This window comes from Apostichopus japonicus, chromosome 13 (genome assembly GCF_037975245.1).
Source record: "Apostichopus japonicus isolate 1M-3 chromosome 13, ASM3797524v1, whole genome shotgun sequence".
NCBI classification, from domain to species: Eukaryota; Metazoa; Echinodermata; class Holothuroidea; order Aspidochirotida; family Stichopodidae; genus Apostichopus; species Apostichopus japonicus.
In genome coordinates this window covers 16,031,372-16,058,784 of record NC_092573.1, presented here as the reverse complement: position 1 = coordinate 16,058,784, position 27,413 = coordinate 16,031,372, and the positions used below count along the sequence as shown (strand labels likewise).

The 27,413-nt window shown below is 37.5% G+C and overlaps 1 protein-coding gene across 1 annotated transcript in view; it reads right to left on the bottom strand.

The window, feature by feature from the left end:
* The window catches only part of LOC139979002 (uncharacterized), a 144,253-nt gene extending 120,212 nt beyond the window's left edge, over positions 1–24,041 (bottom strand). Inside the window, exons 1-2 of the mRNA XM_071989642.1 lie at positions 23,868–24,041; positions 1,573–1,747 (exon numbers count right to left, since the gene is read on the bottom strand). Coding sequence (XP_071845743.1) covers positions 1,573–1,633 — 61 coding nt within the window. The 5' untranslated portion in view covers positions 1,634–1,747; positions 23,868–24,041. The remainder of the gene's footprint in view (positions 1–1,572; positions 1,748–23,867) is intronic.
* Positions 24,042–27,413: the final 3,372 nt, after the last annotated feature.

Genomic DNA, 27,413 nt, shown 5'->3' with positions numbered 1-27,413 from the left:
AACATCCCTAATGTTGGGTGTATATCTGCACATATCTTTATTAAATCTCATTCATGACCAATAAATTTGAGACCAAACAAAGACTTGTCAACAGTCTTGTTTGTTTTGTCTTGTAATTTTTCTATCGAATCGATAAAAGTAATGATATACCGTTTGTTCATTGATTTTAAACCTCCAATTAACAGCACATTTAACAGCTAGCTTGCAGAGCAAGAATGCATGTAGGCACAATATAAAAGAGCAATATCTACAAAAGCTAGAACATCAAGGATATTGTAGCTCAATCAAAATTCGGGTTGGGGTGGGGTAGGGAGGGGTGGGGAGGGGTGGGGCAGGGTGGAGATGGAAAGAGAGAGGTGGGAGCATTGAAAGAGATATTGATTGTGGGGGAAGGGTATGTGCAAGAAACCAAGTCAAACTAAACTGCTAAACTGCGTTAAAATCCAAACTTTAACAATCATAATTACAGCGAAATCCTGTGATAGAACATGTTTCTCAAGGACAAAACAAAACTGAACATCGCCTAGTGTGCTCCATTGTTTTGTGAAGTTAAACTCTTTTTTTTCGGAGTTCTGACAATGTATATAACAAACAAAAAATTTTTTCCTTCTTTTAATGTTGTATTGGAATCGTTACATTCAACACCAACAGCAATCCACAATAGTGTTGTACTAGTCACACGTTTTCTATAGAACTTGTGAACAGATACAAAACTCACTATCACATGAATGAAAACCTTTTATGTTGCAACTCTCTATATATACGGCTCTGCTCTCCATGCTTGTCAGCAATTTCCATCAATTCGTGAGAATGGTTCTACTTTGAATGAAATGATCCATAACCGCATTTCTCCCTTTCACATTCCAAACACACACACATACATCACTACTGTACATCCCTGCACAAATTCCTTAAGCCTTTTGTTTAAGGAACAAACTAACAAGTCAACAGGCTGGATAGTCATTCCTCAGTGCACCTCCCATAAGATGATAAGAACATTAACAGTATAAACATTAAATGCATGATTTTCAAATACTGACCTTGATCCACATTTGACCTCCACATAAAACCATAGATTTCTGGTACTCACTATGGTGAATATGTACATGACTTTTTTTATACTTTGACCTCTATGACCTCAAATGGCCTTTCACCTGTGTGTCAATGTGAGTAGTATCCAGTTCCCTAAAGGTTGCTTCGGAGTTACAATCTTTACAAAGCATTCCGGACTTTCAACTGTTGACCTCAATTGACCTTGAACTTCCACAGATAACACAGGATTCTTCTAATCGCTAAAGTTCATCAATATGATTGAAGTTAAAACACCATCATTTTTTAGTCTTTTAAACTAAGGCATCACGCACACACACTCAAACACACACCATCACTATCACATAGGCCTGTTCCTTTTGCCTTCGGCAAACAATTAAATAACTTATTGTTTACTTTGTTCACACGCAGATACAGACAACTATACATGGCCTGTAGGACACACTAAGCTCAGCACACAAATGACATCTCAAAACATCAGTAGCTAGGTGGAACCCCAAACTCAGGTCTGACTCAACCCACCTTTACTCTTGGAATCCATGGCACTTGATGACTGTTTCCGCCTCCTTCTCCTGCGTTTCATCAGAATACGGTTGAAATACTTTTAGTGGGTTCAAACTCCAATCAAATAGTCAAGTGTGGAAAATGATCACTTTCCAGTAATGTTGCATTTCTTGCTGTCACAGGTGGGTCATTCCTAGAAGCAAAACATAAATCTAAAGTAAGGTATTCATTTCTTTTAATATTTCAACATCAGTGAAAACATTGCTTGTTGAAACAATGATATAAGTATATATATTTGCTAAAATATAATGATCAGTCTCGTTAATATAGCTTCAGACATGTCTACCTTAGCATGACCCCCTTACTTTCCTGTGGCTTACATTGTTAAGCATGATTTAAGCATTAGTGTGTGGACCTTCATGGGTGCACCCCATTATTAGAGAACCATGAGTTAAGCATTGGTGGTAGGTTCACAATGCCTCAATACAACCTTATCTAGACTCTTAAAAATCTCAATTGATCATGAAGGAGGGATACTGCACTTAGCATATGTACTGGTAGTATAAGGTTATGTACTTATAAGTATTACATTATTTCTTTTTCTGACAATGTAAGGCTTCTTATCAAAGAACTGGGATATTGGTGACCGCTTTAGAAAGTTGTTCACCCAATAATCTTGCATAATTTTCCACAATGTCTTCAAAACATTGGCCAATTGGTAATCTTGTTATTTTAGTGTCTTTTATATTACAAATCTGAATAGCTGATTCATTTACACCCAGCTGTGTCATGTTGGATATCATACACTCACTTGGTATAATATATTGTGTATTGCAACTAGACACTAAATGGAATATACAGTATACTGACCTAATTGACTTTATATTCAAATGTCAACAGATTCAGTTACCAAAAATACAGATTTCATGAATTCTTCTTTCTCATTGATGCCAAATTGTATGACCCAACAACGGAAGATTCATTTAGATTCCCAAATGAAGCAATTAAATCCCTTTTATTATTGTTTAATATGGAGAGTTGTTTAAACCAGCAATCTACTGTAGTAATGACTCTCATTTTTATCCAATAAGAAACAAGAGAAATACAGTCATTTGTAACCAGATAGACAGTACAGTATGCAATAGTTGACAGGAGACAGATAAGCAAAGAGAGAGGTAATCCATACAGTCACTATTAAACCAAACTGAATGACTAATCATGCAGGAAGGTGACTCATGACTTCTGCGTTTAACCTATATAATGTGTTGAAGAATTGTGTTCAAAATTAACTAAAGTTATTACAAGTTTCCCTGCTTAACCTATCTTATGTGCAAGTTATAGCAAATACAGAGAGAAATGAACTTATATGTAAAAATTCGCCAAATGTGGTACCAGTCCGTTTGGAGTAAATAAATCTTTATTGCAAAAAGCATTATCCAAAGCTCAGTCCACTCTGTTACACAGAACACAATAATAAAAAGTATTATAAGCTCTATTTCAACTAAAGTGCAAGCTGTCAATCTAGGCAGAAATGATATCACATCCTATCGAAAAGAGCATTAGAAACAGAATACAGTGCTTGTATAACTCCCTAAACTGTATCTCCATACCAGTAACTTTATTCCTAATTAACACTATAAATTGCAGAACTCTGGGTTAGGTGTTCACTTTAAAAAAGTACAGAAATACAAGGCCTTGTACTTTATTCAGTGTCATCTTTCAAGAGTGAAATTAAAATATTTCTTAAGGTCAATTCTATCACCATGAACTAAAGTTCTTATTATTTTGTTCTTATTAACAGATAATAGGAAATAGAACATATAGATGAGTTCAAGCAGCTTTAAAAGTTGACTTGGATCAATTTGCTAATGCTATTAGCTTGATCAACAACTTTTACTCAAAGTAAGAAGCATAAGACCAAAAACTTTTCAATTGTCCACTTTCACAATTTTTAATTTGCTTTTTCTATTTCATTGAACCTAATCTGAACCACTATGGCCTTCCACACTTTATATATGAAACATTTAATGACACTGTACAACAAACTATCGAGTTTGACCACTGTTGGCTTCAATTAATAATCAGCACCCTTACACAACAACGCTGGAACTGCCAAGTTGGTTATAGGCTTCACTATGTCATACACTAACAACGGTAGGATAGTATTAGGTTCAGTAATACAGAATGTCAGAAATGTGAAGGAAAAAAAATGTGTCTTGTCAGAATACCAAAATGCACTTAAGGTGGCCAAACATCTCCTAAATTATTTCTTGAGGCATTTTGTACATGCCATCGGTCATAATTTGCAAACTATACAACAATTTAAGGAGTTCTTAGACAAATTTGCTGATATAGCTACAATGATATTTTGCAGATTTTCAATCAACACTGGTTGCGAGTGGAAGATAGATGCTTTTCAACCTATTTTCACAGCGTAAAAGATGGCTTTGATTTAGGCAGTGTAATGGAGTAATAGTAACAATTTCGCACACAATTCTGCAGCTAAAAATCACAATAAATGGTTGGGAAAATGTACGAAGTCGTACTAATCGAGTAGCAGCTCAAAGTTGCAGTAAGGTTCTGTATAGGCTTAGGATTCGTGTGCACCTAGCTACTGTACAGTATTTGCATAGAACTAGAGGAGCCCTAATGTTACAAAACCAAGCTACCTTCGTAGGTATATTTGCCGATGTTTTTTGGAATTGTTTGAGACACTACAGTTGGCCGAGCTGGCTATTTATGATTCTGCCAAATGTTTTACTCTGTTCGTCATTTACTTATGGTGGAAAATGTTTAAATTTCATACTGCACAGAAATATAATTTTCCAATGTGCATTTATGTAGCACCATTTATCTACCTAACCCAAGTATTGATGTTGTAGATCTGTACTATTGGAGACTTGAAGAGCAATCATAGTGGCAAGTGAATTTTGCGTTTTGGGCAGTGTTTTTGTCGTGGTCGCCAAATGACCAGTACTGTACTTTTAAAAATATTTGTGGAGGCCTGGTACTACAGTAAGTATCAACTTCACCCAAACTTTCATTTTAGAGTTAACTAAGGCTTGGATCTCGACTGACTTTAAATGACTTCTTACCTTCATGACAAACAATACATAAACACAACAGATCAATATAACAAGTCAATGATATTCTGAAATACTTTTATCATACACAAGTGTACAATAAACCATGATTAGAATGTTTTGGGTGTGTCTTTTCCCATTTTGTCACCTTTGCATTCAACCTTACAGTTATACTATCATCAGTTAATACAGGTCTGCTACCAACACATGATGGGAAAGATATTTATCTTTGTTTGGTGGTTGTTGTAAAAACGTTTGGGATTTCACCTATAAGGCAGACCACCACTGAATGTAAACTACACTGTATGAAAGAGGAACTTAACCTGCTGATGAGAAGGAAATGAAGTAGGTTTACACTGTATCCAACATAAAACTAACAATGTTTCCTACACAAACAGACTTTACATGAGGGGAAAGGAGGTTTTATCAGATGTCTATGGGTACCTATGGCTGTAGTGGCATGATGTCTACACATTTTGCACAAGCACTTCTAAGAGAATAACTTTCTACCAGAATTGCTGATAAAGTGTTAATTTTGTCCACCATTCAGTTGCATTTTCAACTGAAAAGTTAACCAATGTCCGATAAACTGAACTTACTTAAGGCATGTCAGTGAATCAAAGTACACGTACTGTAAGTTGTTTCACAACAGTGAATTTAATGAATGTGTACTTGGAAATGCACATGTGACACAACACAGAAAGACAATGACCTTTTCAACAACAAATAAACAGGTAGGAAGTGTGGTATTGGGTGAAAACAAGGATCCCGCATTATTTGCTAACCTACAGTAGGTTAACATATACAATCTTGTCAATCTAGAAAATGATTTATATTCAGTGTAAATGCTGGTGTAATAATTGCACTTCCTGGTACAGTAGGACCTTCTTGACTCACCATGAAAGCCAGGTTCCCAATACAGCAGGCATACACATACCTCTGTTTTTACCTCCATGGTAGGACACAGACATATACACACAGACATATACACACAGTGTACCTCTGTCAGGGCTGGTTACAGATCAGAGACAAGATACCAATTCTAAATTAATTGACCAATTTTAATGATATACAATTATTTTTCTCCTCTCCCTTCTCCATCTTCCTTGCAAGGCTACTCCTTTTCTTGACACATTATTTTCTCTTGCAGAGCTGGACCTTTATAAACCTTAGCCATCTTCTTCTTCACTGACATTTTACTTTTTAAAAGGATACTCTTTTTGCACTTCACTTTAGCAATACTTAACCAATGTACTTGATATGCCCATAACTCCCCAGACCCATAGAGCAATTTAAAGCCAGATACAAACCATGAACCAATCTTTGACAACAATCAAAATGCCAACAGCCAGTTTTCCCAAGTGTGCAAACAATAGCCACACTGCAAACTGTGTGACCAACCCTCCAGTCAAACCTAAAATCTGGCTTTTAAGTTCTCTAAAAGACACCACACTACTACAAACACACAAGTAATGTTTGAACAACCCATCATGCTCAAAGAACTATAGTTGTATGTGCAGACTTTACACTGGAAAGCAAGTTCAACTGTAACACAAAGTTCAAGCATGCACAGCAGTAATGGATAGCTGGGGGGGGTTACATGCCTAAGAGCCTGTATCATATTTAATGGCAGTAAAAAGTCCATTCATCCACTGAAGTCAGAAATGTTTATGAGAAGTACTTTTGACAGAGTGTCCTTCACATTTCTAAGAAAATACTCAAAATAGTGACATTTGTTAAACATTATTATTCAGTCATAACTCCATGCAGTGTGGAAGACTACTCTACCAAATACATTTGTGTAAATATTGAAGGATACTGGAGTTTGCAACTTTGCAAACTGTACATAAACTCAAAGCAATGATCTTGCACAGGTTACTGTAACATACACCTTTATGTATCAGACTAACAGTATATTGTTAACTAAGAGTAGCAAAACCACTTTAATATCCAAAAGACTTATGTAAGCTGAGAGGTATACCCACTTACACATCACTACCTTACATAACTGGTCAAAAGGTCAATATAAAGCACAATGCAAGATGCTGCTTTACAGAGAGTTGTTAAGCACTGTTTACATGAAGAACAGTGTAAAACATATCTAGACAGGATATCCTTTGCCAAACCGAAAGCGTCAAGGATCATTATTAAACAGTCTAGACCTGAAAGTATTTCATCATCTACTTTGAAGAGCTTAGATTGAATCATCTTACACTTCTGATTCTATTTTCCTATCAATTCAAGAGGAAGTAGGTAAGATTTCTTGTAAAAAGTCAATTTAGCTGTGTGCACACAAATTTATACCCTTCTTTCCATTATACAATGATTTCAATACCAGTAGAACACATGTACATGGACCTTCATAATAACACTACACTATGTCCATATAGCAATATTAAAAACCTTAAAAAATTTTCAATGTTATTATGTTTTATGAGAAGAGTGAAATTTCTAATTTGACAGATCATTCAAGAGCAATACTTTAGTAGGAAACCCAATGTGGCTTCATGACAGTAAGCATGTAAACAAACATGAAAATTCTATGCAATCCAATGTCAAAACAAAAAGTGAAAACTAAAGAAAATTAAAACATTTGTAGTTGGTGCGTAACCATGGCATAACATCACACCGGTCTACAGTACAAGCTGTGTCAATTCCAATCATCTACTATACATTCTGAGAAACAAAATGTGGGGAATACTTACCAATTTAACCAAGATAGTTCAAACTGTTCCTCCTTTACCTAGAGTTAGCCTGACATTACAAAGCTGTAACTGCCCCCTCCCCCCCCCCCATATACACTCACACCCCTCATTTATATTTCAATAGCCTATACTTCCTATAATTGACTCTAAAAGAGATCGTTATTTAAGGTCTCCATCACACACAGTTTTAGAAACTGATGTTAACTGACAAGGATATTAACCCCTCCATGCAACGCCCCATAAATTATCCACACTGAGCATATATTTCTGTGAACATAAAAGCTACTTAACTCTCAACAATCATGTAGTAAGATTAAAGATCACCACCATAGACAAACATCCATTACAGAATAAAATAACTATAGATGCTCATGATTAAAAGCTTGTAGACTCAAGACCAATAATGGTTTCTCTCTGTTTCATTCTGTATGATCTTCAATTTGTCACAAGTCACAAGGTTACTAATTTACAGAACTGAATCCCTCTTCTTCTGTATTTTTCCTGATTGGGCACACAATTTAACTAAATTGGTTCCCACTCAAAGACATGCAATTTAACTACATTGGTTCCCACTCAAAGCAATAATACGATGCAACATGTAGCCTAGGTTGACTAACACTCACTGCGTACTACTGCATAAGACAGATTACAAAACTATCATCTTTTTAAGCATTTAAGTTCAATCTACCAAAACAAATAAGGAATAAATATTTGCCTAGCAAAGGCAGTCTCCAAGGACATGATAGTGGGAAACTAAGTTGTAGTTGCCATAGCAGTATACATGATCACCTCTCTGGAATGTGTATGTGCAGTAGAGGATGTCACCCTGAGAGAATCATATTGGCTGCTTCTTTGAAGTTCACCAAAAAAGTGGATGTAGCTTTTGAACCTTCATATTAAGACTCACAGTATGGTTATTCTATCATAATACAAAAGTACAATAAAATGCAAGCAAAATCAAGACCAACAGTAAAGTACAAACAATTAAAAAACTTTTCGGTCAGTCCCCCAAAGTACCCATTTCCATCACTTGTACTTACTGTAGCTTCATTCATGATGGAGTTGTCCTGTTTACAAAGTTTTCAGACTTTGACATCTGTTGACCTCAAATGACATCTGGCCTCCACAGAAACAATAGGGTGCTTCTACTCAAATTTTGCATCTATGTATCACATATGAAGTTCACCCATGAAATAGCTGTTGAGATATCGTGTTTACATACTAAGGCAACACACAAACACACGATCACACACCCACGTTACAATCATGGCATAGATTCCTTTTGCCTCTGGCAAGGAATCAGTTAAACGGACTTAAACCAGAAAGCTTTTTGATTTCTTGCAATGCTATTTCCGCAAAATTCAAACTAACTATCTGACTAATGTAGAGCAAGTGAGTTAAATTTGTCCGAGAATTAAGTAACAACCAGAAAAGGTTTGTTGCAAGCTGTTGTGGGCATCAACCATATCATTCACTGGTAAGGATTTTACAGTATAGAAATTTAAACCAAACTGTTTCAATATCCAGAAAGTGCAGTCTTCCTATGTACAGTAAATATAGACACATTTTACCAACTTTGAGCTAGCAATCCCTTTAAAAAATTGCTGAGTTACATGATATTGTTTGTACAATGTGAAATATTATCCAGAAATAGGCCAAATTTTTCCACCATTTGAGGTAACTTTTTGATCCCTTGGGCCAGTTTGTGCCCATTTGAGATCACCAATTGACCCCTTGAGGCTCAGAGGGAAAACTGATAGGAAGTTAATGTGCATGTTTAAAGCAAGAGTAAAAACCCTGAAGCAGATTTCATTACCTGCAAGGTATGTTTCATTGAAGACATTAATAGACCCCTTTACAGAAATAAGCTAAAATGACCTGACCAAACTATGTATGTTCACCAAAAGCTTTAATTATGGAGTTATCATGTTTAAAAGGTTTTCAGACTTTGATGCCTGTTGACCTCATGTGACCTTTGACCTCTATCAACTTCAATAGTATTCTTGCACTCACCAAGCTGTATTTGTACATACAAAGTATGATGTTCAAGAAAGGTATACTTATGTGTTATCTTGTTTACAAGATTTTCTGACTTTCTCTTAAATGTTGACCGTATATGACCTTTGACCTCCACCAATTTCAATGGGGTTCTTGTACTCAACAAGCTGAATCTACATACCATGTATGAAGTTCAACAAAGATGTACTTTTGAGTTATCGTGTTACCTGTTGACCCAAAAAGACCACTGAACTTCAAAGAAAACAATAGGCTTGTCTAGTAGATATCTTTAATTCTAATCTTGCTGATATCTTCTAATCTTGCTGATGTTGCCCACCAAATGAAAATAACTTGATTTACAAATGTGTTTTATGTGTTCATCCATATTGAGTTCAGGATCAATTCTTACTCCAACATTCCAGAATGATGTTTTATCGACAATATTTATGTTGCATTGACTGATTGCTTTGTTGTGTTACATGCAGTTTTGCTACTTATTGTTTACTGCCACAAATCAGGACTTCAGTTTCATCAGTGTTCAGTTTTATGTGACTGTGGGTCATCTATTACTGAATTTCATCTACAGTATGCAAGATTGGACCTTTAGTATGACGGGCTCGATTGGATCCGTTATTTTTGGACCAATGGCGAGGTAAAGCTGAGTGTCATCAGCTTACATATGATAATTTAGCTGATGCGTACGATAGATATCACCTAGAGTAAAGATGACTGGTCCCAGTACTGATCCCTGGGGAACTCCACTCAACAGAGGGCAGCTTCTCAGATGTTGCTCCATTTACACATACTGACTGAGTTCTGTTGGTGAGGTATGATCTCAACCAGTTAAGTACTATCAGGCCTATATACATACTGTAGTTCAACTCTTGTGTTGGCAGTTATACATTAATGACTCAGATTCCATCCCACACATCCATTTGTTGATGCACCTGGCTTTGTTTCAACACTACATATCCATAATTTATAGGAACAACTCCAGATAATGTATAACAAATATGCAACAAAACTGTAATTAAAATGATTACAGGTCTGTATTAATGCAATATGTTTGCACACACATTGCCATAAATGTATATTTGTGCACATATTGCCATAATAACAGACTGGTGGAAAGAAATGTTTGAAAAAACAATGTCCTAGAGCTGGGAGTTCTTCAAATCGATCAAAGAAAGCTATCAAAATCCAGATGGCAAGAATAAAGACACACAAGCTGTTTAAGTTATATGACAAACATCTGCAGCTTGAAAAACACACAATCTAGGAAGATTATTATGTGTACTCTCACCATCAGAGAACATACAGTATGGTAAGTTATGGAAGTTCATGACAACAGTTCAAGTAAAAATAAGCACTAATTATAAATTTAAAATAATGCTGCATACTACACCAAAGGACCAGTTTTCAGATGACATAATTTAATGAAGATTTTACAGAGAGCCTCTCTCTGCAGTGATTTCCTCATTTATAATCTTTGATTTTTGTTTCATGTTTGGACAGATTTTGTGAAGAAAACCAGCAAGCTAACATGTCTTTCCTTGCCACATTTTATTTGAGGAAATACATACGTAACATGTACAGTATATGATCACTGCAGTCTGCAAGTTTTTCGACTTCTGAATTTGTACTGCTGTTAATCACGATACAATATGGTTAGCTTCTAAGAAAGAGATACAAACACATTACCACAATGCCCATCTCCCCATAAATACTCCGTGGACTAACAGATGAATTATTATTATACTGTAGTTATCTATCAGTAATCGGAATCTATATTGGTACCATAAAAGAAACGAAAAAGGCACAACCAGGCCAAACAACTATGGATGTCCACTTGTGATGTCCCAGAATATCAAATAAATACAGGCATCCTTATCATTTACAAGTTGAGTGTGTCTCTGCACTTACTATGTAAATTAGGGTGCACAAGTAATCCATACAAATTGTGTATTCTTCTTCCTTTGCAGGAAAATTTTGCCTCAAAAATTTCTTGTGAAAAGGTCAGACTCAGCCGAGATTAATGCAGTTAGTTTTAAAAATGTGCAGCCTCCTTGCTGACATTCATAGATACAGTACCATGAATATATAAGGCATTGATTAAGTCCTGTTGTCTGGTGCTATGGTGATTCTGACTTACAGTAGCAAATGGAATAAACATATTATTGCCAAAATATGTAAATTTCTTCATAGAAATATCAAAATGCAGAAGTTTATAAAATAGGCAAGATTATGATGAGAGCCAACTCCCTGGTGTGGACTATACGAAAATAACGGAATATGATGAATTTATGAAATTGAGTGAATGCTTTGTTTAGACAACAAGATTAACAGTTGCATACCTACTGTAATTAAACTTGCTGATTACTGTACAGTATGTACACAAGATCAGAAAGCCAACAGATTTGCCAATTTCGTATGAGAACATTTAATATAGAACGAGCACACAATATGGTGGATTTAACATACAAGTATAAACTAAGTTCATCTCAGCCTCATGTGCAATTATTATGATTATGAGTGTTTCAGACTTTGAACAGAGCAGTCCAGAGCTGAATCCACATACCAAGTTTACACAAGTTTTACAAAAGTTGCTCTCACTTTGTTCATTATGCCTTTAAACCAACCTACCCACATTTGCAGACTGCAAATAAACTTTGCTCATGCTTTTGAAGTATTGGTGTGGATATAGACCTACTGAAGAGGCATTGACAAAACAACCATTCATTATATTAATATGCTAATAGTTACACGCGCGTAGCCAGGAAATTGCCAAGGGAGGGGCGAAACTGTAGATTGGGCATTGCAAACTATCTAAGCGTAGCGCCACCATGGTTGGCGCGAAGCGTACAAGAAAATTTTGGCTGTAAATGCCTCCCAGATCGCCGGAAATGGCACTTCCCATGCCTTGTAAGTTGCATCTTAGCATTTTCTCTATTGAAAATACTAGCTATATCATAAAAACCTTTAAAAATTTTGCAAAAAATATGCTCAAGGGGGGGCGACTGCCCCCTTCGCCCCCCCCTTGGCTACACGCCTGAATAGTTAAGCTATAATAGTTGTAGGTTCTACAAAGTTCTAGAGTAGTTGACACAAGTTGTTGAATGGGCAACTTTATGTCTGAGACTAGGTCTCACAGATGGAATGCCCTGCTCCAGGAGAACAACACACTGTCTGCCATAGAGTAATCCCACCAATTAGTCACATGCAATTCAGTGCACAGTATGGGGGTCGTCACTGTTGATGACTTCCATTTCAAGTTACTCTTTAATACATTAAACCCAATGACAATAGACATGCCTCACACAGGCCTTTATAAATCCTCTTGTAATCCTCCCAAGGACATACACCATTAAAAACCAATTGAAATAAGATCTTTATCACAGTGATCTCCCTATACACCTATGGCAATGGCAATGTGCATTTGAAAAAAAGGTGAAATTATATAGTTCAGAATTTCTGCAGTGCTAGAACAACAACAATGTCTCGGAGGTCAAGTTGTGGACAGTAAATTCTTAACACAACAGATGAACAAAAAGGTCAAGAACAGACTGTGGAATACGAGTAGTTATGATACAGATAAACCTGTGGATGAACTACACAATCTATCAACAGGGCAAATAGTCAATGGTAGTCTGGTAGTCAAAAACAAAAATCAGCTGTAGCAGTTGTCTGCAAATGCACAAAAAGTGTTGTTTACATCAGATTAAAATGGCCTGTACTTCCAAGTAGAAAAAGTAGTAACTTGTTACCACCCAAAAGCTGGTGTTCTGTTCACACCAATCTGCACAACTCTCCTACAGTGAGCATCTTAACAGTGACATATTGGTCATTTTCATTTGGCTACATTTTTGGGGAAAATAAGGCCTGGTTGTCTGAGGAACAACCAAAGAAAATTAGAAAATCTTTCACAATTTGCCCTTGTTGGGTCATGAATTTGTTTGTCATGTTCCACTGTCTTGAGGAAGTCATTGAATTTCATTGAAGTTCCCTGCCTAATGAGACACTGCCTAATGAGACACTGCCTAATGAGACACTGCCTAATGAGACACTGTATTTGTAGCATTAATGAATCTTTACTTACAGTAACAACGTATTTCCTCTTTTACAGGTTTCAAACCAAGATAACAACAGAATCGTTTGAAATTACAAGTAGATGATAGATCTGATAAGACAGAAAGCACATTTTTTAGACCAATTTTCTCAAAGTAGTACAGCTTTGTGTTGCACTTTGTACAGTAGGCGATGCAGGAACTAGAGATTTTAAATTAATGAGTTCAGTACTTCAACGCTGTAGCTAAGGGAACTAACAATTAATAAATCATATGGGTGTCCTATTCATAATGACATCATGTTAAATCCTACCATTGTGATATCGAAAGTTTATTGATTAAAAATTATTTAAGAAGCAGACATACTGTTATTATTCATCAGCTATTCTTTTATGAGTACAGTAACACGGAAGTGTTTCTACGTTGTTTCTATTTCACTTTAAATATTCCTTACTGTGCACTACAGAGGTGATTGCACACTACTATAATTTCCTCTTCAAAGTCAATTTTAGTTCAATAACTTCACATAACTTCTGAAAATTCACAAAAGAAATATTGCAAACCATGATGCAGCTCATTACCTTAAAAAGGATGACTTCACAGTAGGCACAAATTTTATTTTGGGATGTCAATTGTAGGTTGTTACCAAATACTGCTACCATACCAGTCCATATTTGTTCATTTTGAGACCCTTAAATCGTAGAGAATTCAATGACATTAATCAAATTTCTCACAATGAGCATGGCATCTGTCCAGCACAGGCATAATGCCTTCTTAATGTCAGTTTTGGGCTTCCAGAACGACACCACAACTTAGATTAATCACTACAATACAGACTCAATTGTGTCAATACAGTGCTACATTATGCATAGGTTAGTGTCAATGTGCTGTAGTGTATATACAAATATTTTGTCCTTTAATGTCAAATAGGCTTGCACGGTAAACCGGTTTTAGTACCGAAACCGGTTTTTTCCGACCGAATTTCGGTACTATTTTTTATTTTAAGAAAACCGAAAAACCGGTAAAAACCGAAATGTGAATTGCAAAAACTGGAAAAAACAAAGTTTGTTGACTTTGGTTTCTCCTATTTACCGTTTGTTTTTGCAATATGAAAGTAAATTGCAACAAGAGAAAGCTTTTCTGATAGACGACATTGTCAGCTACGATCGGCACACGCCATAACCAGTGCTTGAGGGTGGATAGCTAGGCCTAACATTAGGCTATGCAGCCCTTATATGCGTGCATCAGTTAGGTGACCTTGTAGTATTGAACTGACCTTGGTGGCCAACGTTAGTAGTTGTGAGAAGTACACACTCAAATGACGAGATGCAGTTCAAAGTAAATTGTTATATCCAACGTGTTTGTCCTCCTTGTGTTGTTCTTATTATTTAACTTCAATTTATTGGTAGAGTATATGGAGAAAATCTTTTCAAACACATTGATCACAGCTCGTGTTCAAAAAATGAACGTTAAAACTTCAAAGGTACATTGCGCAATCCACAATACCATACGACATGTACAGTCGCGGGGGGGGGGGGTTCTGTGAGTTTAACAACTAAGATGCAACAAGTAACATTACCAATCACGGGGGGCTCTGTGTTTAACAACTAAGATGCAACAAGTGACAATCACGGGGGGGGGGGCTCTGAGTTTAACAACTAAGATGCAACAAGTAACATGAAAACAATCACAGTCCATCATTCACAAGAGACACCTGGCGTCAGGCTTGAGCCAAGGAATATTAAAGGAGTAAAAATGTTGCATACATGGCTGGAAATTACAGATGTTGCTGTTGGGACAATTCTCCTTTGTACGCTAATAGATTGTATTTTCTTTGTGAGTTTCCTTTCAACATTTCTTCTTATCAGTTATCAGACAATGCGTCTCTCAGTTTGTTTTTCGTTTACGTTGATGAACACATGTTTTCAACTTAAACGTTAACAATTTATATTCTTTGCCAACCTAATCCCCGCTTTTGCCAGCGATGTTTTTCATCTTGTACTTGAAAGTGTAGACTGTAAATTCTCTTCACTCCTTGAAGAGAATTTTTTTTACCGCCAAGATACCACCCGCGAACATGGCTAGAGCCTCGTGCAATTTGGTACATTCGACCACTTTGTCAGCCACTACTGAATATATTGGACCAATCATATTGTAAAGCATTTTTTTTTACGATCTCCAATTGGTCATAATGGGGTTTACGCTCGGCCCTCATCTCCGAAAATATAACATATAATATAATATAACATGACCGTGATATTTTACACGAATTTGAACTTCGTGAAGTACAGTTAACACAAGACAAACGATAGGTGTACGTGATGTTAAAACTTTAAGAAAAAATTTCACTAACACATTTCTTTTCGACATATTTACTTCAGTTTAGTTAACGTGGGTTATAAAATGAGAGTCATGAAGGCAGTAACATTTCTTGAATTTATTCTCCTTGTTTTTAACCCTTTACTGCGAACAAACAGAGTTGAAACCGCTGTTGGTAAAGCTTCAAAAATATGCATCTTAGCGATCGAGATTTGGATGTTTTCAATGCAATTCGGGAGGTGGAAAAAACCGGTTTTTGAGCCAGATTCGGTTTTTTGCTAGAGAAAAACCGGTTGTAAGTTTTCACGAAACCGTGCAAGCTTAATGTCAAACATTAAACATTAAACTTCAAGTGTGGTTGACCTTCTCACAATTGAAGCTTAGATATAACCATACATGTACAGTGAAGTAACTGAATTAATCAGACCAAGTACTCAATTTGTGGCAAGCTCATGTCAATTAATTATATTTACTACACGACGATATCATCATTTGGATAGCAGTGTATGTAACTGTCACTGAATGTGTTCCCTTCCCAACATACACCCAGGCTGAATAATTGAACAAATCAAGGCTGTTTAATTTGACTACTGTAACTGCAAGGTTGCACAAAGGCTAAGCACCAATTTCATTAATTTAAGATTAATTATAATCACTTTCAGTGGTTAAACAAATAAAGATAAAAACAGCATAAAACAGAAATTAGCAAATGTCTGTCTGATTTTGCCAAAAAAATCAGCAAAATCAAATATTGGAAACAGCTGTTTATAAGGTTTCCTGTCCATTATCAAGAAATGTGTACTCAACAGAATACACAATTCAAAGTACTGAAAGTAAGTAACAGTAACATCTACAGTATGCAAAGGGAAAATCCCTGGAAATAACAACTCACTTTGAAATGCTTTAATTAAATGATTTCAGTCTAAAACCATTCAAACATGACTCAACCTACTATTACTAAGTACAGGAAAGAATGGAGACAAGATTTCTGCAATTCATGCACACAGGAATATTTATAACTATTACATCAAAGAAATTACAGTCACATTTCCGGTGCATCAACTTCCTTCTTTATTCTTGCAAGCCTTTGGTAAAGTTATCCGGCTCAAATTGCAAACAGTTTTAGTTTGTTGGAACACACAACAATTGTGTGATTACGAACATGATGGAGGAAAGTAGAAAAAAGGCCAAACTTTTCCAACACAGTTCAGATATATGAGTGCTGTATCTACAGTAGTACTGACTCAGCTTGTATCTGCTCCCTATTCACTACAGTACAAATTGTTCAATGAGATCTAAATTGTCTAAACTTCTTAACCATGCAACAGAAAAGCCACAATACTTACAGTACAGTATGTACTATATCCACAAAGTGACAGCTATGTGTACACTGACTATATCACTGACAAAATCCATTATTAGTCACTTGCTTTGCGCTCATACATGTTGTAACCTCTCATTTTTAAAATTTAATTACATATCACTTTTACTCCATGTCTTACACAAAAGGAGTACAATCAGTCATGCTGTGTGACTGTCTATACATATTGGTAAGTGTACAGTATGTACAGTAAGTGTAGATGCGAGTGTACATGCGTGTGTGTGTTTGTGCACAGTACAGTATGTTTGTTTCATTCTCTCTTGGAAAGTTGGGATCATCTCAATAGGTGGTTACTGTGCAATGAACACTTAACATGTTGATGCCCCATATTGCATACTAGAAAAGGTTAGAACCATTTTGCACATGTATGTCAAAGGTTGCTGAAGGTTACCATTAAAGTTAATGGACTTGCTTCATCAAAGTATATCACTTGACCAATCAGTTAGCTATGGCCATTGGCCACTTTATATTGATAGAGGTGAAAGGTTACTTGGCATGAGGAAAGGTAAATGAACATACCTCCTTTGGTGTGAATAAGACTCATGGTGCTTGAGGGGAATGTTTAACATTTATCAACTGACATGTCTTCAAATCATGTTGAAACTATCCAAAATCACAAAATACTCCATTGGTAGTAATCAAAGGTCACCTGGAGTCAACACATGTTCTGCTATGTAGCTAATTATATAGGCATGAAACTCCTCACCATTCTATTTATAATTAACTACTCCACAATTAACTCCCCTTGTAGATTACTGTATGAGTATGACCTAATTCCATTTCAATTAAATGTTAGCATTTACATTTTGTGCTCTTTGTTGTCTCAGTCAGTTTCAAATCTACTGGTGCTGTCCTCCTGCTCTAAATGCCAAGAGCTTCTAAAAGAAAAATTGATACAACCACATAGAGCAAACAATTCAATTCCTGATCTATAGTTGCAGGGATTTACCACCCACTCCCTTCAGGAAAGTTGTAAGCCAGTCTTCCACAGTAAAGAAAAGTTTGAGGTAATCCAATGTTTTACTTTTAATGGAGTAGCCATTCAGGATTGTCCACACCTAATACAAGCTGCGATTTCACTCATTTTACATTAAACTAAAACTAAACTATTGTACAAGTCTGGGCTTCATAGTTTTGTTACACTTAACCTGTCCAATACTGAGCAATTACAAATTACATTCAAGGGGAAACCAGGTGAAGCATATATATACAGCTGGTAACAGTTCTTCACACTGGATCATAGCTGAAGGAGTTTACACATGTTCTCACTGGCACTGGTTAATTGAATGGAATGATACAGAAGCCTGAAGAAGAACCACCCATGGGAACTTCGACTCTATTGCCAAATGTTTGGTAAGTCTCATGAGATGTTAGCTTGTTCTATAATGGATTCCACTTTCTCTTTTCGATATGTTGGTGAAGTCAAGATTTAATTTTTGTGGGAAGTGTTTATAGTCATGTCCAAGTCATTTGAATTACTAACCAGGAATTCAGTGCCTGGGAGGATAGTGATTATGAAGACTACTCAAAAGTCATTAACCAAATTACTTTATCCATGATAGCCTATGATACTATTAGGCCTTGCCAGTCATTCAATATCTGGACCAGGGGTACACTAAGGTGAATAGATATGATGTTATGCAAACACTGAAAGGTTAATGGAGACTCAGTGTCCCATGTTACGGAGGCCTGAGGATATTGGAACTAGTTGCAAGAGTAATAAGGCATCAACGTTACTTTAAAAAAGATTACGACTGAAATACAATGGAGAATGCAACAGGATGTTCTTTATGAACTGCTCGGTAAAGGAAAAGATAACTTGATTCAAAAAATGTCTGGAATTGTTGAAATCAAAGTTCTGTAGTCCTGTGGATGACTATACATACAAAGCAGGAGACCACATAGTTAAATTTGGGACTTGTGGAGCAGTGTTGTTTGTGTCCAACTACAGGAGAGCACATGGTAAAAATGTCCCCCCCCCCCCCTTCCAACTAAAATAACTCAAATAAGGGTCGTTGTAGTATCACAGTGTACACATTAAGAGCACACACTACTCTCTTTACATATTATGTTATAAGGAAGAAATATGTTGACATTGTATCATGTATCATGCAACATGTATATATGATTATTTCCCGCTATTGCCCACATCTAATGCTGGTTAATGTGATCACATGCGATCAATCGCACCTTCAACATTTCCTTCTACACTTCCTGCTTGGTTATAATTGCACACTAAAGCAGATACTTCGAAAGATTTCATGCACTGTGACTATACAATTCTACTTGATTCCCAGATACACTAACTGAAGATAAATTTGAATATCAAAAGGAAGTTCAGATAGCCTGAAGGGCACCTATACCATATGTCAATTCTAATGTACTAGAATTGATTGTCCAAATGATTCACCCATTGATGCACAAGTTCAGGTTCAGGTACAATGCCCTTGAAGCAAAGACCTAGAATCAAAGGAAAGTCAACAATGTACATTGATAGAGGTTCCTTTTCATTATATCCTACAGTGGTTTAACGACGCAAGTCCTGCATACAGTGCTCAGTGTAGAGAGACCATGCTCAACCCAGGCAAACTAATTATGTTTGACGTAAATAAACTATTACCATGATCCATCTATTTAATTTGTGAATTGTGAGTTATGATCCTTTTTAAGGAATCAGCATTAGGTGTATGAGAATATGAGCTGGTGTCCCTTTTTGGTTTTGATGATAATCGTAACCTATGCAGTCATGCTGGCAGAAGAGTGTGTGTGTGTGTGTGTGTGTGAAGGCTTGCTTGTAAAAACGATATCTGAAGAAGGGAACATTGGAACAATCTCATATTTGGTGAGTAGGTGTACAACATTGATTAAAAGAAGCCTATTGTTTTTGGTGGAGGTCAAAGGTCATTTGGGGTCACCAGGGGTCAAATTGTGAAAACCTTGTACACACGATATCTGAAGAAGGGCAGCTTGGACCGTTCTCATACTTCTTGTGAAGGAGTACCACATGGAGAAGAAGAAGCCTATTGTTTTTCGGAGGGTTCACTACTGGTCAAAATGTGAAAACCTTGTAAATACATTACCTCAAGATGGGAAGCTTGGGGGAATCTCACATTTGGTATGTAGTTGTGACACATTCAGTACAAGAAGCACATTGTTTTTATGGAGGACAAAGGTCATCTAGAGTCACCAGAAGGTAAATTGTGGAAACCTTATTTTATAAGCTACCGTATCTCCCACCAGCCAGCTGTTGGCAAATGGAAATAAGCTTATGGGCATCCGTAGAATCAAATCAAATCTCACAAACAAAGTTCCATGTGTCGCTAAGCTGCAAAAAGGTGTACTCTTTGTACATGGTGCTATTGGGAGTTTTCCGTCGTATTTTGCAATTGTCGAGATTCAGTGCCAAATAAAAACTTCAGGTAAAGATGTAGTTACGTTGGGGTAATGGCTAGACACCATTTACGAAATTTAACTGTCGCCTAGTTAGATTTTTATTAATGACCAATCTCAATGCGAATTAACTGTGTAAAATGGTTTCGCTATCTTATTGGGATAAACAACAAACTAAAATCTCTCTGAACGAGCACCATGCATGTCAACAGCTTTATATCTCAATTTAGCATCACTCAATCTTGATGTAAATTAAAAGTGAAGTAACAACTGCAAGTTAAAAAGCTAAATATGGACTTACCAAAAAGCCAAGTGACTTACTGATTCCATGCCATATTTCATTGAGAATATTTTATGAAGGCAGATTGCAGAAAAAAATGATTGCAGGAGAACTGGAGCATTTGAGGAAGTTAGCAAACAAATGAACTACCCACAATAATCGCATCTGGGATTTGTGGAAAAACTGGAGTTCTAGCTCAGACTAGCTGTCTCCTTTAAAAAGCTAATAATAATTTTTAATTATTGGAGATATCTCATCCATGTCATTACTTGTTGATAATACTTGGTACTTGTAATCAAACAATTTTAATAGTATATAATTGTTATTGTACAGGTACAGGTACAGTAGTATACAAGCAACCCAATACAAGTACTCCTGTATAAACTAGACTTAGACCTCTATGCCTTCATCTCAAACACTTGACTACTTTAGATCTGGTATTTCACTACTAGGTCAAGACACTGTGGACTAGTATGAAACACTGACCCAATGACTACAACAGAGTCTACAGTGGTCTGCCAGAGAGCTCTAGATTTCTCTGAAAGTCTTTCTAAAGGTTTAATATGTGGCTTGCACTGTTGCACAAAGTTTGCATATATTTCCAGCTACTGTAGCAGGGCTGATTGTAGTGGTTGTATGGTTATCTTTGAGGGCTCCTCTGGAACACAGTGCTTCTGCACTAAGCAGGACTATCCTCATTAAAGATGATAATAATAAAAAAATATCAGATCTATCTTAACATCTTTCCAGGCAACATGCAGGCACAAATTCCACTGCGACCTGATGCGACTCTCTCGACTACTCCTCAGGAATGAGTCATCTAGGTCACCTAGTCCCGTCAGCGTCAGGTTAGCAGCACACTAGCCCAACCCGACGCAACCCAACAGTTTAATCTTCTGCCCATTATTCCATACAGGGGGACCATTTTGATTTTTTATCCATTAGAAGTGATCTTGGACAGCCCCAACAGCCCCCAATGCCATGACGAATATCAAACATGTTTGATTTGCCCAATTTGGTCACGACGAGGACTAACTGTCGGATCACGGTAGGGTCGTGAGCAAAATTGCATGCATATTGCACCGACCCAACTGCAAACAGTGCAATTTGCCGTTGCCTTTAAACTTTTTTAAACTTTCTTATCTTTTGAAGTTTTGTATACTAACTGCAATACATGCAATGAAATTTGCCATTTATAATCCATGCTGACAGGACAGATGTAGCCAAATACGTAGGCCGGTATAGACTGTGAACCGGTACAGATATCATTCCGGTTATCGAATACAATTGCATGCATTCTAAATACTGTTATACATTAATAGCAATATTAGATAATAACAAAATGTCTCCTTCTTTTGTTTGTTTGTTTTGCAAACTTGTACACTACATTAACAAAGCAAGAAATCTTGCAGATATTCAAGAGTAGATAAATGCCACACAAAGATGCCATGTGTCAAAGCACTCCTCCACCAATTTGTCACAACAGTATGTGAACAAGCACTAAAGGACAACAACAATTGAGTATTTTAGTGCTTTATCAGGCTGGATATCTACTGAATACAACTGATGAAATTTAAACTGCCTTCCTAAAAGGAACACATTTATTCTCAGACTTGAGGAAACTTCTAGTTACATGATTAATTTCAATGCTTTGATGTTACAAACGAAAAACTGAAATATTTATTTTGATTACCATTTACCTCTATGTATAACATTAGAGGGTCCTTGTACTCATCCAACCTTTAATTTGGAGTTAAGTCATGTTTACAAGGTTTTCAGACTTTGACTTCTGCTGACCTCAAATGTTTGACCACCACAAAAGACAACTGGGTTCTTGCACACACTAAGGTGCATTCACATACCAAGTATAAAGATCACTAGGCATTACTACAGTATTACTACAGTAATTACTATAGCATTACTATAGTAATGCATTTAATTGCACTGAATGTACTTCGTCACTCTACCTTCTGTAGTCACATACCTTCACACATGGTCACAGCAATCATGATGAAGCGTGTTTAACAAACCATTAAAAATGAAAGGATTCTTGATGAATGCCTGTGCCTAATGCAAAATACTTTTTCATTCAAGGGCAAGCGTTGAAAGTTTTGTATTATTTTGTAGTTCATGATTAAATTTTCATGGAAGAACTGAACAATTGACATGTTTATGTTTATTATCTTTCCTACAACCACTATGAATGATTCACCAGATTCTGGCATAGTCAACACCATGCAGCTTTCAGTTGAAATATGCTGAAGGCAACAACACCCTAAGAGTTTGAAAATTTGAATATTTCAGAGACTGAAATATGATGCACGTACATGCATAGCAGGTTGTCTCAAAACCAGTTTAATTACAGTTACGGTACATGTTGAGAATAATGCGTTGTATTCTTATTTCGGATAATTGAACTAGATTAAATGTTAGGCGTACTTCAGGCTCCTAATGTGGTTGTAAATGTCTAACACACATAGGCCCACCAGCAAATTGATATGCTGAGGAATCATATTTCTCCAATCAACTACTTCAAGTTAGGCCTTTAATAATATATAAAAAAAATCAAATCATAATTATATGGGTATCTACTCCCTAAATTATTGAGGAAATGGTTCTTATTCAAGACAAGGCTCACTTTATATTGGATGTGTTGGGACAGGCTGTAGCCTCATTAGGTGTAGGCTAGTCTAGCTTCGAAATTTTCGTCCAGCTTTCTGACGGATTTTAACTTTCCCATTTCTTAAACTTTTAAAGTATCTTCACCTTCGGTCATGTAATGAAATTGCCTAGGCCTATGCAAGGTTAAAATAAATTACTGAAGTAAGTTTTAAAGTCCCTTGCATTACGCCTATTCCTCTGTAAGTTGCTTCCAACGAACTTGATCCTAATTTTAAATAATCACCCGAGTAAACACATGGTTAACTCATTCTAATCGTACTACTCTACTTTCCTAGCCAATTAGTAGTTGTATTGCCAGTGCGCCTGAGCGACTCAACAATATATACATAGTAGGTGCAAAAGTACCACCGACCGTAAAATCAGCAGGACTAGGTGCAAGAAAACTTCTTTATTCTATTTTCGGCAACTTACCACTTAATAGGTACCAATAATAACATATATTTTCTTCCTTCTTTAAAGTGGTAATATGAAAATGAATCCTTTTAGAGACTGCGCGTAAAAATCCATGAATTTTGGCAAAGAAATCAGTCAAATCATACCTACTGCTATATCGTAGAAGAAGCGGCCATTAGATATCGACTACCTTGACGTCGTTGTCACGTGACCTAAACAATAGTTATCTTTTGTTCGTAGAAAAAGGTATTTTGTGTGGTGAAAGGACAGTACTCAAGATCTTATCAACGTAGCAGCAGTAATATATCGGTGAGTCAGTTGGGCTTTAGTCGCTACAGTTGACGCTATCACGAAAGCAGATAACAATCCGATCAAAATCTACTGTAACCTCTTAACCAGACTGCGCGCATTATGTTTATGGTCCACGGGCCCATTTTGGTCCCTCGCAGTGGCGTCGCCAGACATTTCAATCTCGAGGGGGGGGGGGGGGGGGCACAACCCTTATTTCGGGGGAGTCCCAATGTTTACTTGTGAATGCCGTCCTGAGGAGGGGTCTAAGGGGAGGGGGAAAGGGTAAGGGTCCTTCTGGTGCTATATTTTGCAACTTGACGTAACTTTATGTTCAAGAATTTTCGGGCTTAGTCTGTCCGATATTTATGTTTTTAATTGAGGCAGATAACAAAGGTTATATATAAGAAAATGGAAATGAACTGATAATGATTTTAAATAATTAATGGTCATTATAAGATGCAATTTGATGCTATCTGGATATTATCTATTATGAGAGGGTAAAGAGATGTTTTCCGCTTGAATAGTTGAGAAGAATACTTCCTACAGCCTCCTCCATTTCAAGAGGGTTTGGGGAGTTTACAACGTGAAGAAGAGTGTTGAAAATTGAAATTGAAATTCATGCAGGTTAGTAGTAAAGTTTAAGCACTAGCGGTTCACGCAGGGCCTCTGTGACCTTGTTAGTGAGAAAACAACTGGTTATTATGATGGTCGGTGATGAACATAGTACGTTTCGTCCTTTGTAAAAAAGTTTTTAATTTTGAGTATTTTCTTTAACACTACAAATCGCATTTGGGGGGGCACCACGGGGGGGGGGGCACGATTTTTTTGGGGAGGGCAGGTGCTCCCCAGGCCACCCCTTGACGACGCCACTTATCCCTTGGTGAGTAGGGACGTAGGGATTGGGAGGGGGTAGAATCATAATATTCCAAGTACAATCATAATTTTCCAATTGGGTGGATTCGCAAGGAGGAGTGTCGTACCGCAGGCTAGTGGATCTGTTGGTTACCAAATTAACTGACCGTAGTTATGTTACTCAATTACGGCAGTAGAGTGATGTGCATAATTATGTATCATATTGGAGTAACCAGTGGCGCCAATCATGGGGGACAGCTCTCCAGTGGCGGCGGAACCGGGGGGCTTGGGGGGGGCTCAGCCCCCCAATGAAAAAGTTGAGGGGGCAAATGCGTGATAACCCCCCCCCCCCCCAATATTTACCAAGGCTCCGAAACGTGCATCTGCCCATTTTTCAATGCATACTTGTCGATCTCTCCGATGCAAACGTATACTATATAGGTGTAATAATTTTAGTAATTGCTGGGGGCCCGTCCCCTGGCTATAGACCACATTGTCACCCCAACCGCGTCTTCACGCCCCGTAAAAAGTGGAAGCAGTGAGTGTGAGTACCGGTAATCGTAACACAACTTCGTCTTAGGCCAATGACTTGCCTCATTTCAGCCAGTTCTCCAACATCCCCTTACTTAGTGGCGGAGCGTCCATATTAACAGTCAAGGCGGATGCCCCCCCCCCCACCTGACGGATTCAAATGGACTGCTGGGAGTGCCTGCCATCTGGGGGTTTGAAAAAGTCAAAATTTTTCTTGTACGCTCCGCGCCAACCGATGGTGGCGCTCCGCTTAGATAGTCTCCACACATTAGCCCCCCTCCCAATAATTTTTCCGTTCCGCCGCGCCTGCAGCTCTCCACCCCCCCCCCCCCCAACACACACACGAACTTAGCCAAAGGGTTGAGACACAATATTAAATGTCCCCCAAGTTTTAGCGACTGACTCGCATAGGCGCTAGGCCTATCACGCTCATAATGACGCATGTAGCTCATAGAGGGAGCTCAAACATTGTGCTATGAGATAAGTAGTTATTAATGTTTTATTCTCATCAGCTCAACCCCCCCCCCCCTCCCCGATGAAAAAATAGAACTTTAAACAGGTGCGTATCCAGCGGGGGCGTTGGGGGCGCGCGCCCCCCGGGTAAGGAAAAGAGGAGAGAAAAAAGAGAAGAAAAAAGGGAAAAGGAGGGGGAAAAAGAAAAGGAGGAGAGGAAGGAAGGGAAAAGAAAAAGAAAAAAGAGAGAAAAAGGAGAAAAGGAGGGAGTAGAAGATAGCCAAGACCTCGGGAAGAGAAAGAGGAACAGTCATAGTTAAAGCGCTGATCCCTATTATATACACATGGTAGCCAGTGACAGATCGAGGATTACGGAGGGGGTTTGCGCCTCACCCTACCCCTTACACCGACAACTCCATTTTTGACGTTTCCATTTTTCCTCTCTCACTAATGTATCTATATAAATACTATATATGGTCTATCATAACGCGTGTGTATGTATGGACGCCTTAAACAATTGTACAATTGTGCTATATGGAACCAACTGTGGCTGGTCTTGAACTCGACCGAGTCGTCGGGGAACATGACGCATTTCGGGAAGGGGGCGACCGCCCCCCCCGAGCAAATTTTCTTTATGACATCGCTAGTAATTTCAAAATAGACAATGCTTAGTGCTTAGATGCAACTTACAAGGCCTGGGAAGTGTCATTTCCAGCGATCTGGGAGGCATTTTCGGCCAAAATTTTTATTGAACGCTTCGCGCCAACACATGGTGGCGCTTCGCTTAGATAGTTTGCCTACAGGCTTCGCCCCTCTCTTGGCAATTATTCGCTACACGCCTGTTCGAATTTGTAAAGCAAAGAGCAGATATAACATTATATCAGTGAGCATTGAATGCATGTTCCACGATGAACAGCCTCAAAAACTGTCTTTGTGTGTAGTCAAAGGCGTAGGAGCCCTATTGGATTTGGGGGCTGTAATGACTTGCCCGCAAAAAGCCAAAACATATCGATGCCAATATCATATAAGCAAGCATGGGTCATTACATTGTATGGCATCGTTTACCTAACGGTCCGTCAAAGTTGCACAGTATACCGCCGGATGCTAATGTAAACAACCAAATGTCTTATGTAGATGGAGAAAAAGCATACAGATCCATTTATGTCAAAACTCTCTTTTACAGTAGTAATGTCGGCCAAGCTTACAACTTTATTTTAATTACCAAGGAGATCATTTTTAAGCTATTCATTGCTATTTATTTTTCTTTCAGTAGGTGCCCGAAAAAAATGGTTGGGGGGGCTGCAGCCCCCGCCTCCTACGGGACCTACGCCTATGTGTGTAGTGTTCGGTTCGATATACCTGATATCGGAAATATCTGCTATTTTTCATTCCCTTCAACGAAGTTTTATAATAGCCATTATAAGAGGTTGCAATATT